The 18,599-nt window shown below is 45.0% G+C and overlaps 1 protein-coding gene across 19 annotated transcripts in view; it reads left to right on the forward strand.

Annotated features, from left to right (window-relative positions):
- Positions 1–18,599, forward strand: part of LOC111143864 (PX domain containing serine/threonine kinase like) — a 77,702-nt gene that overhangs the window by 54,238 nt on the left and 4,865 nt on the right. For 8 of the 19 annotated variants that reach the window (XM_022497830.1, XM_022497842.1, XM_022497846.1 and 5 more), the window contains 5 exons: positions 2,652–2,700; positions 8,979–9,056; positions 9,593–9,679; positions 10,332–10,401; positions 13,029–13,091. In XM_022497830.1, the coding sequence (XP_022353538.1) occupies positions 2,652–2,700; positions 8,979–9,056; positions 9,593–9,679; positions 10,332–10,401; positions 13,029–13,091 (347 nt within the window). The remainder of the gene's footprint in view (positions 1–2,651; positions 2,701–8,978; positions 9,057–9,592; positions 9,680–10,331; positions 10,402–13,028; positions 13,092–18,599) is intronic. The other 11 variants (XM_022497831.1, XM_022497843.1, XM_022497848.1 and 8 more) reach the window with 2 other exon arrangements.

Genomic DNA, 18,599 nt, shown 5'->3' on the forward strand with positions numbered 1-18,599 from the left:
GTTATTCTCCCTTAGACTAGGTTATGACTAGTTCATCAGGACCATTGAAATAGTGCTGCAGGGCTTTGCCTGTAGCTCTGCTTTCTGTCCCTTCTTGGAGAGCGCAGCAGCATGGCTGAGAAGGGTGTGTCTGAAGTTAGACAGAGCTGGGGGTGCACCCAGCCTCCCCACTTCTGGGTGGGGAGGGTGACCTGGGGCAGCTTTCCTGTGTCTGGAAGCTGAGGCTCCCCGTCTGGGAAATAGGACTGGTAGTGGGCCCCACCGGAGAGGATCGTTGGGAGGAGTGAATGAGGCGATTCCTGGTGTAGCGCTTAGCGAATGTTAGTCATGATGACTATTGATTCAGCGTCTATTTTGTGAGTGGCACATATCCGCGGCACACCCAGTGCATCGTCTGTGCCAGCTTGCCACATAGCAGATGTTCTCAGGAAACAGTGATGCGGGGAAGCAGGGCAGGGCTTAGCTTGAATGCATAAGGCCAGAGCTCAGAGGAGCTCCATGCCGTCAGAGAGTGTGGGAGCTGCCCCAACCCCTGACGCCGCCCCCGCCCCGCCCCTGCCCATGGATATGACCTTTTAAAGTTCAGCTGACACTGGTGTGTCCCTCTCCCAAGCAGCCACCTTTAATAACAGTGTGAATATGGAAGAATAGACCCAATTAGGGAAATGAAACAATTTTCGCACAAACTCATTTTAAAAGAAAATGCCTTTGGGGCGCCTGGGTGGCTCAGTGGGTTAAAGCCTCTGCCTTCGGCTTGTTATGATCCCAGGGTCCTGGAATCCAGCCTTGCATCGGGCTCTCTGCTCAGCAGGGAACCTGCTTATGCCTCTCTCTCTGCTTCCCTCTCTGCCTACTTGTGATCTCTGTCTGTCAAATAAATAAATAAAATCTTTAAAAAATAATAAAAAATAAAGAAAATGCCTTTGTAGTTGGGGAACAACCCAGATTCATGCTGATGTACTTGGGTTTGTGTTTGTAGCCCCCATGGTCCAGACCTCTTCCATTCTCCTCCCAGCCATCCAAGTCCAAAGGGAAGCCACATTGTTTTTTTCCTCACTGAGGTCTTTCTGCCCTGCGGCCTTCAGTCTTGAGAAGAATACTTGAAGAGGCGTGAACTCTGTTCAGTTAAAATGCGTTTTCTGGAAGTAAATGGGCCTGTGCCCTTGATGGGGAGAGTTCTGTCTCTACTGCCAGAGCCGCCCAGGGAGCACTGTGGGGAAAAGTTAACTGTATCATTTCTACTTGTGAAGTATTTCCTATTTTTTAAAAAGGGGACTCCTCAAGGCAAGGCTCCTGCACAGCCATGGGGGCACTGCCCAAGCAGCCATGTAAATTCCCCAAACTGTCTTAGCCGAAGTAGCTCAGAATTCCTCATGCTGTTGTTTCTAGTCACATAATTTTGGAAGAGAAAATTGATATACTCTAAAAGCTGCCTTTTTAAAAAAAGATTTTATTTATTTGTTTTGTTTATTTATTTGACAGAGAGAGGGAACACAAGCAGGGGGAATGGGAGAGGGAGAAGCAGGCTTCCCACTGAGCAGAGAGCTTGATGTGGGGCTTGATTGTAGGACCCTGGGATCATGATCTGAGCTGAAGGCAGACGCTTAACAACTGAGCCACCCAGAGTCCCCTGGTTTGTTGTTGTTTTTGTTGTTGTTTTAAGATTTTATTTATTTATTTGACAGAGAGAGAGATCACAAGTGGCAGAGAGGCAGGCAGAGAGAGGGGGGAAGCAGGGTCCCTGCTGAGCAGAGAGCCTGATACAGGGCTTGATCCCAGGACCTTGAGATCATGACCTGAGCTGAAGGCAGAGGCTTAACCCACTGAGCCACCCAGGCACCCCAGTTTTTTTTGTTTTTTTTTTAAAGAGAATTTAAGAAATACTTCTTAGAAGAAAATTATTTTCTTGTTAGATTCCAATCAGAACAGTGTCTTTCTACTTAACATTTTTATTTTACTGAGCTCTAGAATAATTTTTTTTAAGATTTATTTATTTAAGAGAGAGAGAAAGCGAGAGCAGGGGTGAGGGGCAGAGGGCAAGGGAGACAGAGAGAGAGAGCATCTTAAGCAGACTCCACGCTGAGCATGGAGCTCAGTATAGGGCTTAATCTCACGACCCAGAGATCATGACCTGAACTGAAACCAAGAGTCGGACACTTAACTGACTGTGCCCCCCACAGAATAAATTTTATCCTTTTCTAGGGTTTAATAAAAAAGGGGGGAAATCAGTTATTCTGTTTAAAAATATCTACTGCATAAATTATTTACAATATAATAAATATAAATATAATAATATAATAAAATAATAATTTGCAAAACTAATTTTTGAAAGTGTTTATTACTTTATTCTATAGCATAAGAGGACCATTGCCCTGCCATGTGGGGAAATAGTCTTCAGTACAGGGCTGACCCAGTCTCTCCTTGGTAGCACCTCTGATACTGGGGGGCAGTGAGGAGGTGCTGAGCTTTTTCTGTGGTCACATTGGGTGGCCTGTAAACTTTGAGTGTGTCGATCAGCATGAAATGGTGGACTGGGCCAGGGCTGGGGAACGTGGGAACCTCATGGCCTAAAGATGTCTCATTCTGTTTTGATCCTGTTCTGAGAGGACATCTGGCTTAAGAAAGATTTTGTTTGTTTCTTTTCTTAACAGATTATTCAGTGATGTTTTACTAACCACTTCTGAAAAGCCACAGTTTAAGGTAAAGCAAATCATACCATTTTTTTTTGGTTTGTGACATATATAAGTTGATGTTGAAACTTAGTGCTTTTAAAAGAATTTTTGAAGTAGAATTGACATGCCACATTATGTTAGTCTCAGATGTCCAACAACATAATGACTTGATATTCGTGTACATTATGAAGTCATCTCCACAGTAAGTCTAGTTAACATCTGTCACTATATATAGTTAAAATTCTTTTCTTCTTGTGGTGAGAATTTTTAAGATTTACTTTCTTAAAAAAAAAGATTTACTTTCTTAGCAACTTTAAAGTATACAATATAGTATCTTAATAATAGTCACCATACTGTACATTATGTCCCTATGACTTAACTTATTTTGGGACTGGAAGTTTGTACCTTTTGCCCCCTCCACCTGTTTCATCTGCCCCATCCTCCCGACCTGGCAACCACCATTCTGTTCTCTGTGAACAGTGTGTTCTCTATGAGTTCAGGTTTGGTTTTGTTTTTAGAGCCCACATATAAATGAGATCATATGGTATTCGTCTTTCTCTCTCCAACTTATTTCACTTAGCATAATGCCCCCAAGCTCCATTCATGTTGTTGCAAATGAAAGGATTTCCTTTTTTTTTTTAAAGATTTTATTTCTTTATTTGAGAGAGAGTGCAAGCGAGCAGGAGCAGGGGGAGAGGCAGAAGGAGAGGGAGAAGCAGTCTGCACACTGAGCAGGGAGCCCGATGTGGGACTCGATCCCTGGGCCCTGGGACCAAGACCCGAGCAGAAGGCAGCTGCTTAACCGACTGAGCCACCCAGGCATCCCAGGATTTCCTTTTTTATGGCCAAGTAATATTCCATTGTATATACCCACATTTTCTTAATCCATTCATTCACTGATGACACTTAGACAACCATTGTTTCCATGTCGTGGTATAAATAATGCTGCAGTGAACATGGAAGTGCATATCTTTTTTTTTTTTAAAGATTTTATTTATTTATTTGACAGACAGAGATCACAGTAGGCAGAGAAGCAGGCAGAGAGACGAGGAAGCAGGCTCCCTGCTGAGCAGAGAGCCCGGTGCGGGGCTCGATCCCAGGACCCTGGGACCATGACCTGAGCTGAAGGCAGAGGCTTTAACCCACTGAGCCACCCAGGTGCCCCAGTGCATATCTTTTGATTCAGTGTTTTCATATCCTTCAGATAAATAGCCAGAAGTGGAATTGCTGGATCATTTGGTAGTTCTATTTTTAATTTTTTGAGGAGCCTCCATACTATTTTCCCAATTTACATCTCCACCTATAGTATAAAGGTTTCTTTTTTCTCCACATCCTCTCCAGCAGTTGTTATCTTGTCTTTGTGATACCAGCCTTTGCAACAGATGTTAGGTGATACCTCCTGTGGTTTTGATTTGCATTTCCGTGATTAGTGATGTTGAGCACCTTCTCATTAGACATTGGCCATCTGTGTGTCAAGTTAGTGCTTTTTTTAATCAAACAAGAGAAGGTACAGTATTTTTTTTAATTGACATACAGGTAACATGCAATATCCTCTTAGTCTGTGTACATCAAAGTGACTTGATATTTTTTATATATTATGAAATGATCCCAACAATAAGTCTAGTTACCATCTATTACCACACAAAGTCATTAAAATATTGACTATATCCTCTATGTTGTAATGAATATGGCTTATTAATTTTATAACTGGAAGTTTAGGTCCAGAGTTTATAATAGTGAGAATTTGAAAACATTCTAGTATCTGTGCTGCCAAAGCGAGCACTTGAAAACAATCTAAATACTCTATAATGAGGGACTAATTTAAGAATTTATGGTGTATCTGTTTGACAAAATTTTTTTATCTAATGAAAATAAAATTTATAAAGACATTGTAGTAGCATGGAAAACGACTGTTTGGGCTAAGGTGGAAAGACAAGCAAGATAAAAATACAATGTGTAAAAAGAATAACTTGTCTAGCAGAAAGTTAGCAAGGAAAATCCTGGGAAGTAGCAGCGTCGTGTGGTATCACGGGACGAGTAGGGGCTTTAGAACCCGAAAAAACTCAGGATGATGCCTTACTTTGCTTTTTTTTTTTTTTAATAACTAGCCATTTATCTATGGCTGCTTTTCTCAGACATGACATTTTTTTAAAGGTTTTATTTATTTGTCAGAGAGAAAGCACAAGCAGGGAGAACAGCAGGGAGAGGGAAAAGCAGGCTCCCCACTAAGCAGGAAGCCCCATGGGGAGCTCGATCCCAGAACTCTGGGATCGTGACGTGAGCCAAGGGCAGATGCTTAACCGACTAAGCCACCCAGGTGTCCCATCATACACAACATTTGACATTTTGGATCAGATAGTTTGTTGTGGGGCAGTCTTGTGCATTGTTGGACATGAAGCAACTTCCCTGGCCTGTACCCACTAGATGCAAACAGCACTTCCCTTCCACCCCAGACATTGTGATGATAAAAAATGTCTCAAAAAATCGGCAAATGTCCCCTAGGGAGGGAAGGGAGCAAAACAACCCCTATTTGAGATCTCTCATCTATGGGCCTGGTCTTTGAGTTGATATTTACTCAGTGTGTACAACTGGTGAGTAACACCTGTTTATTGTTCTTGGTCAACTGAGATGGCCCATATGGGCACCTGGGTGGCGTCGGGGGGCAGGACTGGCTCTCCTCAGGGCTCGAGGTCAGTTCTGTTCTGGGCAGTAGGATGAAGGGGGATTCTTCCTCCTCTCCATATTCCAGAAGAACATGTGATATTATTATGATGAAATTTGTTTAGGAAAAACAAAAACAAGGTGGGGTCAGAAGATTGTACAGGAGAGGAAAACATTTTCCTTTGTCCTGTTTTGCCAGAGGAGTTTGACAAAAATAGCTTGTTTGAATCTGAAGTAGGAAAGAAAAACATTTAAATCCATCTCTTCTTCACTGAAACTGCCCAGGAAATACATTCGGCCTTGTAAATAAATATGCTCTCCCCAACCCTATCCAGCCTAGGAATTATTACTAGACCTTGTTCTTTCTCTGAACCAGAGAGTCTTTGCAACAATGACAACGTGATTTAAAAATCAAGGTTAATTTCTTGTGTATGTACATTCTTTCTGGAAAGATACACAAGAAACTGGTGACATTGGTTGCCTCCATGAAGGAGAACGCATTGGCAGACTCTTTACTATGTATGTATCCTTTCATATCTTTGAATTTTGAACCACATTACCTATTCAAAGGTTTTTAAATTTTAATTTTTAAAAGAATAATACACACAGGGGCGCCTAGGTGGCTCAGTGGGTTAAAGCCTCTGCCTTCGGCTCAGGTCATGATCCCAGGATCCTGGGATTGAGCCCCGCATTGGGCTCTCTGCTCAGCAGGGAGCCTGCTTCCTCCTCTCTCTCTGCCTGCCTCTCTGCCTGCTTATGATCTCTGTCTGTCAAATAAATAAAATCTTAAAAAAAAAAAAAGAAGAAGAATAGAGACAGAAAGTTGAACATGATCCAGCTGTCAGTTTCCCAGGCCTGAAGAAACAACAGGCTCAGAAGCATACCAGGTACCAGGCTAGAAGAGTATCTTCCGGAAGAGTATCTTCTGGCAGGGGGCGCCTGCGAGGCTCAGTCCATTGAGCATCCGATTCTTGATTTCAGCTCGGCTCATCATCTCAGGATTGTAGGATCAAGCCCCACATCGGGCTCTGTGCTGGAGCCTGCTTAGGATTCTCTCTCTCCCTCTGCTCCACCCTCTAGCTCTCAAAAAAAAAAAAAAGAAAAAGAAAAAAAGAATATCTTCCGGCAGGAAAAAGCTTAAGCTTATGAAATACAGAAAATAAATCTTTCATAGAGAAAATTTCTCTGAAGTTATAAAATATGATGATTAATTGAATTGGTTTGTGTGTGTTCCAATAAGCTGTATATATTTTTTATTTTCATTATGATAAAAAACATAAAAGTTATCCTATTAACCATTTTCTTAAAAAGGTTTTATTTATTTATTTGACAGAGAGAGATCACAAGTAGGCAGAGAGGCAGGCAGAGAGAGGGGGGGAAGCAGGCTCCCTGCTGAGCAGAGAGCCCCACGTGGGGCTCGATCCCAGGACTCTGAGACCATGACCTGAGCCAAAGGCAGAGCCTTAACCCACTGAGCCACCCAGGCGCCCCGCTCTTAACCATTTTTAAGTGTACACTTTAGTACTGTTAACTGTGTTCATATTTGTTGTGTAACATACTCCTAGAACATTTTTATCTCAGTAACTGAAACTCAAGACCCATCAGACAACTCCCCCATTAACCCATCCCCAGCCCTTGGCAAATACACTTCTTTCTGCTTCCATAACTTTGACTATTTCAGATGGCTTATATACCCGGAAGCTTACAGTATTTGTTCTTTTGTGACTGGCTCATTTCACTCAGTGTAATGTCCTCTGTGTTCATGTAACAAGATGTCCTTTTTTTTTTTTTCTAAGATTTTATTTATTTATTTGAGAGAGAGGGAGAGAGCAAAGAGAGAGGGAAAAGCAAGTTCCCTGCTGAGCAGGAAGCCCGATGTGGGGCTCGATCCCAGGGCCTGGGATCATGACCTAAACCGAAAGCAGACACTTAACCCACTGAGCCATTCAGGTTCCCCAGGATTTCTTTTCTTTTCTTTTCTTTTTGAAGGCTGAATACTATTCTACTGTATGCACATACCACATTTCGTTTATCCATTCCTTTATCGATGGACATTTGAGCTTTTTTCACCTCTCAGCTATTGTGAATAATGCAGTGAACTTGGGTGTGCACATATCTCTTCAGGACCCTGCTTTCCAGTCTTTGGGATATGTACCCAGAAGTGAGATTGCTAGATCATGTGGTATTTCTATTTTTAGCCTTCCGAGAAACTTTGTGGTGTCTTCCACAGCAGCCACACCATTTTACGTTCCCACTGTCAGTGCATGAGGGCTCCAATTTCTCCCTGTCCTCGCCAACACTTGTTATTTTCTGCTTTTGCAATAATGACCATCCTAATGTGTGTGAGGTGGTATCTCAGCATGGTTTCGATTTACATTCCTCTAATGAGAGATGTTGATTAGTCTTTTCATACACTTGTTGCCCATTGTTAAATCTTCTTTGAGGAAATGTCTCTTCAGGTCCTTTGCCTGTTTTTTGGTTTTTTTTTTTTTTTCCTCTTAGATTTTCTAATCTTTTTTTTTTCAAGCTTTATTCTGGTATCATCTATTTTTTTGTGACACATCTGTTTTTTTCCATCAGGTTATTTATTTTCTTTTGTCAGGTTATAAGAGTTCTTTGTATATTTTGGCTCTTACCCCTTGTTAATATATGATTCCCAATTATTTCCTCCCATACTATAAGTTCATTTTTACTCTACTGATTATTTCCTTTGATATGCAGAAGTTTCTAGAAAGTTCCATCTGTCTGTTTTTGCTTTTCTTGACTGTGCTTTTGGGGTCTTATCCAAAATCATTGTCAGATCCAATATCTTAAAGCTTCTGTTGTGTTCTAGGAGTTTTATAGTTTCAGGTCTTCAGTCCAGTTTTGAGTTAATTTTTGCACATGGCATAAGGTGAGGGTCCAGCTTCATTCTTTCACATTCAATTTTCCCAGCACCATTTATTGAAGACACTGTCCTTTCTCTACCATGTATTTTTGGCACCCTGCTCAAATATCATTTCACCTTATACCACATGAGAGTTTTATTTCTAGGCTCTCTATTCTGTCCTCTTGGTCCATGTATCTGTCTGTATGCCAATAGAACATTATTTTGATTATTGTAGTTTTGTAATATATTTTGAAATCGAGAAGTGTGATGCTTCCAATTTCGATCTTCTGTTTCAAGATTGTTTTGCCATTTAGGGCCCCTTGAGTTACTTGAGTTACTTGAAACATGTCGTGTTTATTTACACGTTTCATATATTCATTACTAAAAAATGGTACTGCAGTGAGCATGGTGGGGATGGATAGTATTCAAGTGGGTACCTGTGACTGGTTCTTTTTTTTTTTTTTTTAAGATTTTATTTATTTATTTGACAGACAGAGATCACAAATAGGCAGAGAGGCAGGCAGAGTGAGAGGAAGGGAAGCTGGCTCCCGGCTGAGCAGAGAGCCCGATGCGGGGCTCGATCCCAGGACCCTGAGACCATGACCTGAGCCTAAGGCAGAGGCTTTAACCCACTGAGCCACTCAGGCCACCCCCTGGCTCTACAGCAGACTCCCTCCTTCATGATAACCAACCAATTAAGTCCTGTATTAAAACCAGGGCTTAAGAGAATCTCTGGCCATTTTACTCAGTGGGTTATGTACTTTCTCTTCTTTCAGATCCCCACAAAGTTAAAAGAGGCATTGAGAATCGCCAAAGAATGTATAGAGAAAAGACTAATTGAAGAACAGAAACAGGTACATGTTACTAGCTCCTTACTGGCTTTTGATCTTTTAGTGTCCCCATCCTTTGCCGCCGTATTCACGGTGACTTACCTTTGATTGGTTGTTCATTCCATAAACATTTCTTGCATCCTTGCTCTGAACCAGGCTTCATGCTCAATGTTGTGAGGTTGCCGATTACTTCACAAGTCCTGCCCTCAAGGTGCTGAGCCTGTGGGGGAGACAAGCACATCCATAACACATGGTCTTCCTTTATGATTGGGGCAGGCTGGGTAGAGGTAGGGGCCACACGTTGTCCTTGCTCTGAAGGTGCTGGGAGCCACACTTGTCTTCCATAGAGGAGCAAAGGGCAGGAAGGAACAGAGGGAAAGGAGAAAGATCTTTAGCTTCTGGCAGACTCTTCTCTCAGACATCCAGACCCAGGCTTGGAGGTGACAGGCTGAGGAAGGACAAAATTTTCATCCAAAATAACTTGATTTGGCAAAACATGTTAGAGATTTTCACTGATGTAGGATACACTTACATTTGTGATGAATTGTGGTCTCTCAAAGATTCACCAGCATCGAAGACTGACAAGAGCTCAGTCTCACCATGGATCTGAAGAAGAAAGGAAAAAGAGAAAGATTTTAGCTCGAAAGGTAAGCGTGGTGTCTCTGGATTCTCTGTGAATTCTTTTTTTTTTTTTTTAAGATTTTTTTTATTTATGAGAGAAAGAGAGAAAGCATGAGTGGGGGAGAGGGAGAAGCAGGCTCCCCCCTGAGGAGGGAGCCAGATGGCCAGGCTCGATCCCAGGACGCTGAGATCATGACCTGAGCCGAAGGCAGATGCTTAACCAACTGAGCCACCCAGGCGTCCCCTCTTTGCAAATTCTTGGCTACATGTGAAGAAAGCTGTAGGTTAATAGTGCACATTTAGTTAATGACAAGATTTTGTGCTATATCTCCTTGAAAGCTAAAACTATTTCCAGATGACTGATTTGCAGCTTTTAAAAAAGAGCCGCATAATATCAGTGGAGAAATGGACCGTATAGTTTCCTGGCTTGCTGGGATGATTACAGCCTAATGTAATTGGGGAGAATGACTGGCCTGAGATAGTAAACTCAGCGTTCTTGGTTTTATTCCCCTTTTTGGTTGTGGCTCGTGGCTTCTTAACTTTATTAAGTTATGAGGCCAAATACGACCTCGTATGTAGCTAGTTTCACTGTGTGCCTGGAAAATATTTGTGTTCTAACTCTTGGCTTCAGTGTGTTTATCCTTTGCTGCCCTCCATCTCTCTCTCTTATTTTGAAAGAAGTCAAAACGATCTGCGATTGAGAACAGTGAAGAGCATTCAGCAAAATACAGCAACTCCAATAATTCAGGTAACTGGTTATAGATTGTAGTGGGGCCTCCGGGCCCAAGGGTCAGGACGAGGAGTCAAGAGTTTTTGGCTTCTAGTGGCCAGACACTGAGCAGTGTAGGGAACAAGAGAACCCTGCCCCTAGTAAAGAATTGTGACAGCATTCACAGGCTCACAGGACTCAAGTGCTGAAGAATCCTCAGGTTATGGGGTAACCCAGCCTCTGCACTGATGGTGAGACTTGATCAAAGATGGGCATGAGGCATGGATGAAAAACCAACCCAACTAACAACACGAGGCCTCCTGTTTGTTAGTAGAACCTTCTCGAATAGAAACGACCCTGAGTCTTGCCCTCTACTTTGGTCCCTACATGGTGGGAGGAAGTGCCCTTATATATGGGTTGAGGAAAGCACTGAACAGTGTGTGGGTATGGTGGCGGGGGTGGCAAAGAGCATCATTCCAGAAGGGCTGGGGTGGCACAGAGCATGGTTCTCTGACCCGCTCCTGGGTACCCCTCGCCCAGCCCCGCTGGCTGTGGACCTTAGTATCTCCATCTTCGGAAATCAGGGCCAGATTGAAAGATCCTTTGGGGACTTCAGTTTTTCCACCTTATGCATCCTATGAATCTTTTTTTTCCTTCCACCTTATGCATCTGTGAGATAGAGTTCCACATAGAGAGGGCATGGCTTCATTCGAACCTGCACAGCTTCAGCTTAGCCTGGAGGGCCAAGGAGAGGGGAGGTTTTGTTAGGTTGAGGGATAGCTGCATATACTTTGAGGCGGGAGAAGGGCTGAGCAGAGAGGGAGAAGCTGAAGATGTGCAAGAGAGAGCGACCGGGAGGCCAGAAGGCCAAGAGGTTAGGCTCAGGAGCCCAGCTGTCAGCCTCACCGAAGAGGAAGCTCGTTCATCTCTTCCTGGGAGGCAGGAGCCAGGAGAGCTGGATGAAGAGGCAGAAGCATTTAAAAGTGGAAGGAAGGGAGGACATGGAGGGTGTTCACAGCTCGTGCCTGCTCGGGTCTTCCCCACGCAGTCAGTGAAGAGATGCCTGCCAGGGCGCATAGGATGCGAGTCCTGGACCAGCCGCAGCCAGAGATGGCAGGCGGTGCGGGTGGGGCCGGAAGTAGGGAGCGGGGCTGTTGGGGAGGGTCGTGGACTTCAGGAAGAGGCGGGAATGTGCTGACACCACTGCCTGCAGACTTGAGCTGCAGAAGGGAGAGAGGTGGGGAGGCCCCCAGTGAAGACCAAGGCTGGCTCCTCAGGGATAGTGGCTGCTGTGGCCAGTGGGCAGTTCCAGAGTTGGAGGTCTCCTTTCTCCACAGTTGATGAAATGGATATGGGCCAGTCATCATCAGCGTTAGGCTGAGACTCCTGTCTCCACCCAGCATGTCGGACAGATACTCTGTCCAGTGGCTTATTCCTTAGAAGGCAGAGAAAGCCTGGCTCAGTGTTCTCCACCTTCCTGAGGCCCTGCCTGCCTGCAAGGCTCTGGGCCCCATGCACCCGGATGAGACTCCACGGACTCCCAAGACCCCGCCACGCCCTCAAGAAGTTCAGGAAAGCCATGTAGCCATTGGTGGAAATGGACAGATCATCTCCAGACCCCACTGGAATCACAAGTGCGATCTTCTCCCCTTTACATATCTCCATCAGCACTGGAAAGCAATAGAAACACAGGATGCGTTGGGTTTTACCTCATTTTTCAGTAAAACACCTCTCCTGTTTATAGGGAGGTGAGAGAATATTGCGAACAGGGAAAAGCTACTCCGCTTGAGGGAGATGTGGTTTAACTGGGACGTTTCTCCTCACGCCCAGTGTCCGTGCTGTGCCCAGCCTGTCCTGTGGGTGGTAGGTGAGGTGATGGTTGGAGGCTTCTCAGAGGCCTGATCGTGGCCCTCCCTGGAGCTTCGGTCACTCACTCCAGAGGACCTCTGTCATGGGGAGGGGGCTTCCCATGGCCACAGAAAGGCTTATGTAGGAACCTCTCTGTTTGTTGGGCTGCTTTCATGTCAGGCCAGCAGGATGTTCTCTGGGGACTCCTGAGCAAAGGGGAGATGCTGAGAATATGGGAATATGCAGGTTGTTTTAATGGAAAAGAAGGTTCTTACTCGATTTCATCTAAGAAGAGGCCTGGGTGATCCACAAACCAAACAGGCTGACCCTACCTAGTTGAGCGTAGCTGCTGATTAAATGGAACTTCTGCAGAGAGCACTGCTAGTTGGATGCTGTGGAGAATTCTTGCTTCCTCTAGAGTGACTTCCCCTGGATGGCTTTGTCCCCTGTACCACTTGTGGCCACTGTCGTTTGTCATTCATTATGCAGGGACAGAGGCTGTGTCAGGAGGAGATACCATAGCCAACTGCACAAGCCGTCGACCGTTCAGAGTTGGTTTCAACCCAGGCAGGGCGTAGAAGGCAGCGGGTGGCAGGGAGCCCTTAGTGGCCTGGGGACAAAGCATACCCTGCACCCTGGGGGAAACCTGAGGTCACTGGGTCCAGGCTCTGAATTCTCTGTCCCTCCCCACCTTTTACCACAAGACCCACCCACTCAGCCAAGTGCAGATTCTCAGACAACAGTGGGTGCCCCGCTCAGGCCAGATTCCAGATGTCTGTCTTTGGTCCCCAGGAGGGTTTGTCTGTGTTTTCTCTTAGCAGGATCTGGGGCCAGCTCACCTCTCACATCCCCATCGTCACCGACTCCACCCTCTACAGCAGGTGAGTGATGAAGCCACAGTCCCTGCCACCCTCCTCTTACCCAACAGGAGGAGGAGTGGGGCCCTTTGCCTTCTGGCCCAGGCACAAGCGTTGCAGGGGTCAGCCTTCTCCAGGGAACCCCGGGGGAGTGCACACTGGGAGAGCTGAGGGTCTCGGTGTCCCAAGTCCCACTTCACAGGGAGTGGAATAGTTGGTTTCAGAGGCAGCAGCCACCCTCCACCTCCAGCCTGCTCTTGTGCTGAAAGGCCTCATGCTGGGCTCCTCAGATCAGGTCTTGACGCTCCCTGGTGGTCTAGTGGTAAGGATTTGGCGCTCTCAGATCAGGTCTTGTCCCAGTACATGCTGAGCCGATCGAAACAGTTGTGCCACTGCTGGGGCGCCTTGTCCTGCCAGAGCTCTCCCCTTGGGGAGCCCAGCCACAATGTCGTTTTGTCACCGAGCGGCACTGGTGAAATGCCCAGGTGTGGGAGCGACAGAACCACCCAACTTCTGCTTTCCTGGTGACTGTTGGTTCTCTCTTCTGCTCTGTAATGTGTTTACTTGCCAGGGTAGTTTTCTGTGACTAGTCTTTGTTTTGTCCTTGCGAATTCAATCAGATTCCCATGAGTTTGGTTTGAAAAAAACATAGAAAGAATTGATCTTGGGGAATATTTATAAGAATAGTCTCTTATTCTTTCCCTCTTTCTTTTTTGAATTAGTATCTCTTTTCTGACCATTTTGCATGCCTCAGAAAAACACACTGGGGGACCAGTATTTCTTTTCACTTCTTAAGGGAACCAGATGTTCTCAACATCAGAGGAGCTGGTTTTGCCTTTCAGAGCTTGTCAGTTGTGCTTGGAAGAGTTGCTGCAGCTGTCTGGAGGGAGGGTCACTGCCTGGGGTTGATTTATGAGTTGACAGTTCCATATTCATTAAGGCCTAAGGCAGCACCCAGGAGCTATCAAGAACGTTACCCATCTGCTCTCAAATCTTCTAACTGACTTTCCTGAGAAAATGACAAGCAAGTGTAAAGGGAATAGTTTGCACGGCTTACTTCTGGCTGGTGATGTCTCCTCTTGCTGACTGAGGATGGTCCCTGGTGGCTTGCTGCTGAGTGTTCTGGGCCAGGACCCGTTTTGAGGAGCCAAGTACCTGGTTCATGGGAATGATATTCTTTTCCCTGGCCGACTTTATAAGCAGCTTTTACAAGAAAGCCCCTAAGTATTGTTCAAGAAAGAATACAGTCTTCTCTCTCTTGTGTAGGGGTGACTTGTATAGGCTAGTCAGAAATTTCTGGGGAAACTCCACTGCTCAGATCGTGTTGAGCCATTTAATGGAAGAAAGGATATTAATTTTACACCACTTAGACATTTGAAGGAAATTGAGAGAATAAAGAGTGAGAATCCATAAATGCTTCTTTAATAAATGAGATGTCTCTTTAGTTCTACAGAGCACCTACTGTATGCATTAGAGTGGTTGTGGGAAGTTAACTTCCAGTTCTCATTTTTAAATGCCTTGGGGAATTCTCAATCTATTTGGATTTTTTCGTGAACCCTCTGATTTTACCTGTGTTTTGAATCCAAGCTGGCTCATACTGTAGCAGGTTTACATGAGATGAGGACATTTTTAGAATGAGAGAAGAAAAGGGATCTTTTGTAATTGGAGGCAATGTTGGAAAAATGTTGAGGTGAGTGGGAGTGGCAGGGTGCGTTACTGTGAATTTGATCGGACTATTCTGAAAGGGAGTTGTACGGATTGAGAGGGAAAAGGTGTGAAGCCCGGAGCACAAAGCCTGGCAGAGGTGGTAGGTTCCAGCAAATACTGGCTCCTTTCCTTTATCTCCTCTCACGATTTGTTGAACTGTCTCGGCCCTGAAGACTCTACTCTGACCTCTGCTGGGCACTTACTGTAATGCATTTCTTAAAAATGATTAGCATTCCCTTGTCAACCCAGCATTTCAGGCCCTAAACGGTGAGTTTATTCATTCAGTTAATCAGGGTGTGTTGAATGAGAGCCTGCAATGTGCTGGACACCGTGGTTGGTCCTGGGTTACAGGGATGAATAGACAGACAGGGCCCTTGCTCGTATGGAGTCCCATTTCCAGTGCCTCTCAAGAACTCCAAGAACTAGACATAATTAAGCAAGTGCTTTCCTTGGGGTCCAACTCTGGTGATTTTTCTCCTCTCAGTATTTCCCTTCTTTCAGTAGAGAATCTCCACGTAAAAAACTAGTGCACCAGCTTCTGTTCTGTGCAAGGCAGAAGGGAGCCACAGACAGGTAGTGGCTTGGTGCTGCTGTGCCTGTGTTTGCTGCTCGATAAATTCTTATTGCTGGTTTGCCTGGGCTTGCTCTGCCGTCAAGGCCTCTGCTGGGTGAGAGCAGACTCCCAGCCTATGGGTGGCATCTTCTGGCTGGTCGGTCCCTGCCTAGACTGATCCACCTTCTAGGACAGGAGGCCAAGCTTCTCAGTGGGCTCATCTTTCTTGCTGCTTCTCTGCACACTGCCCATCTTGTTGCTGGAATCACATTTACTCTAATTTATGTCTTTATTTCTAGGCCAAGTTTATCATTTAAAAAAAAAAAAGGCATGCTTATCTGGGAACCAAGTGAAGAATAGTGTCTTCTAGCTTTATGATAAAAGGCAGTTTTCTCAATAAAGGAAGGAAAAATCTTCACTTTCAAGGATAGTATTCAACTAACAATTCCTGCTCAAGGTAGCATCTTAAGCACAACTCAGTCTGGGAGCCCTTGGGAACTATGCTTTGGGCCAGGGAACCTAAACTTGAGGGTGAACACTTGCTAGTTCTGGGACCTTGGGCAAGACAGTTGGCCTCCCTTTTGCTTCTGGTTTCTCATTTGTCAGTGAGGATAGTAACAGTGCCTGCCTACAGGAGTTTTTATGAGGATCCAGCACATTCCATGTATATGGGGTTAGAACAGCACCTGGCATACACAAGCCCTCGATACACTGTTCCTTATCAGGAGACCTTGATCAATCACTTTACATGTCTGGGTGTTGGCTCCCTCCTCTGTCAAAGGCAAAAAGGTCAGAGTTAAGGTGAGATTGTCTCATTGTCTCTTCTAATCAAGCATACTGTAAATCTACTGGGGATCCCGTTTGCTCAGCAACAGATCAACTTAGGCAAGTTCCATTGGTCACATTGTCTTCCTCCTGAAAAATGTCAGCTTTAAGCACATTTGTGATAGCTGACAATGGTCTTAGGCTCCGTGACTTTTAGTATGGGGTAGGACATATGATTCTAAGCTAAGCGGTCTGCCTCTCATGAGCTCTTTCCAGCAAGCAGATAGGGGCTGGGGCCTCCCCCATTCCTTACTGCCCCTCCTGCTATGGCTCCTCTTCCTGAGGTCCTTACCAGATTGATGGAAGAAATGCCATTTCCCTTGGTCTGCTGGTCATTCCTTTGGGAGGAGTGAGATTCTCTAAAACTTCTGCTTCAATTCTTACATTTTCAGTGAGACCATTCCTTTCTTTTCTGCTGAAGGTTATACTTCCTGCCTCTGGAAAGTCACTCTTTCAAGAGCTTTAAAATTCTTTGTCCTGACTTATTTCATGGTAAATATCACCAACTTGTGTTTACACTTTGTATTCCTAGAACTGAGTAGTTTAGAAGGTCCCTGTTTATACACACACACACACACACACACACACACACACACACAAATATACCCTGGCACTCTCTTTGGGAATAGATAGCCCTGTTGTCTTGCTATTGTGTGTGTGTGTGGTTTCTTTTTAAAACAGGTTTGCAAAAGAGTGTTTTGGGAAAGCTAAGTGAGAAGAGACCCTCAATTATTGTTGTTTTTAATAAGCACATCTAACATATTTTAGGCACTTACTTTGTGCAAGGCACTGTTCTATGAAATTTAAAGTCATGGTTTGATTTGATCCCCATGAATACCTTCCTTTCCAATGAGAGTAGTTCCTACTAAAGCTCCATTTTAAAGGCAAAGAAAACGGAGGCCCTAGTGAGGTTAAGGGATTTTGACCAAGGTCACACAAGTGGGGGATGCTAGAGCCAGGATCCAAACTTGGTTCCGACCTTGCACATTTACCGGGTTGGTTTTTTTGTTTTTGTTAAGATTTTATTTATTTATATGACAGACAGAGATCACTAGTAGGCAGAGAGGCAGGCAGAGAGAGAGGAGGAAGCAGACTCCCTGTTGAGCAGAGAGCCTGATGTGGGGCTCGATCCCAGAACTCTGGGATCATGACCTGAGCCAAAGGCAGAGGCTTTATCCCACTGAGCCACCCAGGTGTCCCTACCGGGTTGGTTTTGATTTGAGTGCCTGTTCTCTCGAGTGCACGGTAGGGTGTGTGCTGTTAAACACTGCTCTGTGGCCCGAAAAGAGCCCTAAAGGTAGAGTCGGAGCACTCTGGGCCAGAGTCCTAGCTCTGCCACTTTACAGCTGAGACCTTGGACAAGTAATTTCCATTCTCTGAAGCTGACTTCTAAAAGAATTCCTGGTCCTTATTAGGTCGCGTACACCACAAAGCTTTATAAGCGGTGACGTGCTATAAAGTAGAAGCCGTGAATGACCTGCAAGAGAACTCTAGTCCTTGTGCTTGCAACTAATAATTTAAAGGAGTCATTTTGGAGAGAAAGCTGGCAATTCATAGAAAACTCTGTGTCAGAATGAGTGGGGAGAGAGGGAAGTTTCAAATCTAGAGAGCTGGACAAGGGAAAACAGAGCCTTATGGGCACAGAGTGACTGAAAGCTTGAATAATAGGAAGGATGGTTGAGAATAAATAAGACACAAAAAAGAGATATATTTATATAGAATGTTGGGAATTTCCAGACTCTGTCTGGCCATGTGAAAGTCTGAAACCCATTCTTGGCTCAGAATCCGTGTCTCCGGCCATAGGAATTGCTTCTTTTTCTCAAAACCTCCACACACACACAAAGCAGTTGCCATCTTTGGGATGAGCAGGTCGGCCTTCAGTGTTTCTCTGAAGAGTGTGTTGGCTCTGTTCTCCGGCCCTCTTTCAGCCCTCCTTCCCCACCCCAAAGGGGTAAGGCTGGTGTGGGTGGAGGTGGCACAGGGCAGAGTGTCCCCAGCATCCTCCCAGAGCTGTCCCTGGGGAGTGGTCAGCCTGCCCAGCCCCTTGTGGGCCTCATTTCTCAGCCCCTCTGCAGACAAAGCGATTCTCCCCGTTCATCAGGTACTCTGGGATTCTGTCAGGAAGAGCATTATCCTTCACATTTAACCTCGAATCTAGTCAGTTAAAAGGAAGACAAGAGCCATGTTTGCCTGGCTTGTTTTCTCTTTAATAGTTTTATAGCCACAAGTAAGCAAATGTCACTCCCTGCCCAAATTCAGCCTATAGATGGTGGCCTTGGGGGAGGGGCCACTTGCCCCTGCCCAGGAACTCCACCTTCCACCTACCCTGTGCTCGTGCTCTTCCCGGCTTTAAAAACTCAGGTCTTCATTTTAGATTATAGAAGATTTGAGGAAAAGTGATGAGTTATAGTTTTTTTCCCATCTTGATAAGCTGTCCTTATTTAGCA

The sequence above is a fragment of the Enhydra lutris genome, unplaced genomic scaffold, assembly GCF_002288905.1.
Source record: "Enhydra lutris kenyoni isolate GAN:26980312 unplaced genomic scaffold, ASM228890v2 scaffoldscaffold10, whole genome shotgun sequence".
NCBI lineage: Eukaryota > Metazoa > Chordata > Mammalia > Carnivora > Mustelidae > Enhydra > Enhydra lutris.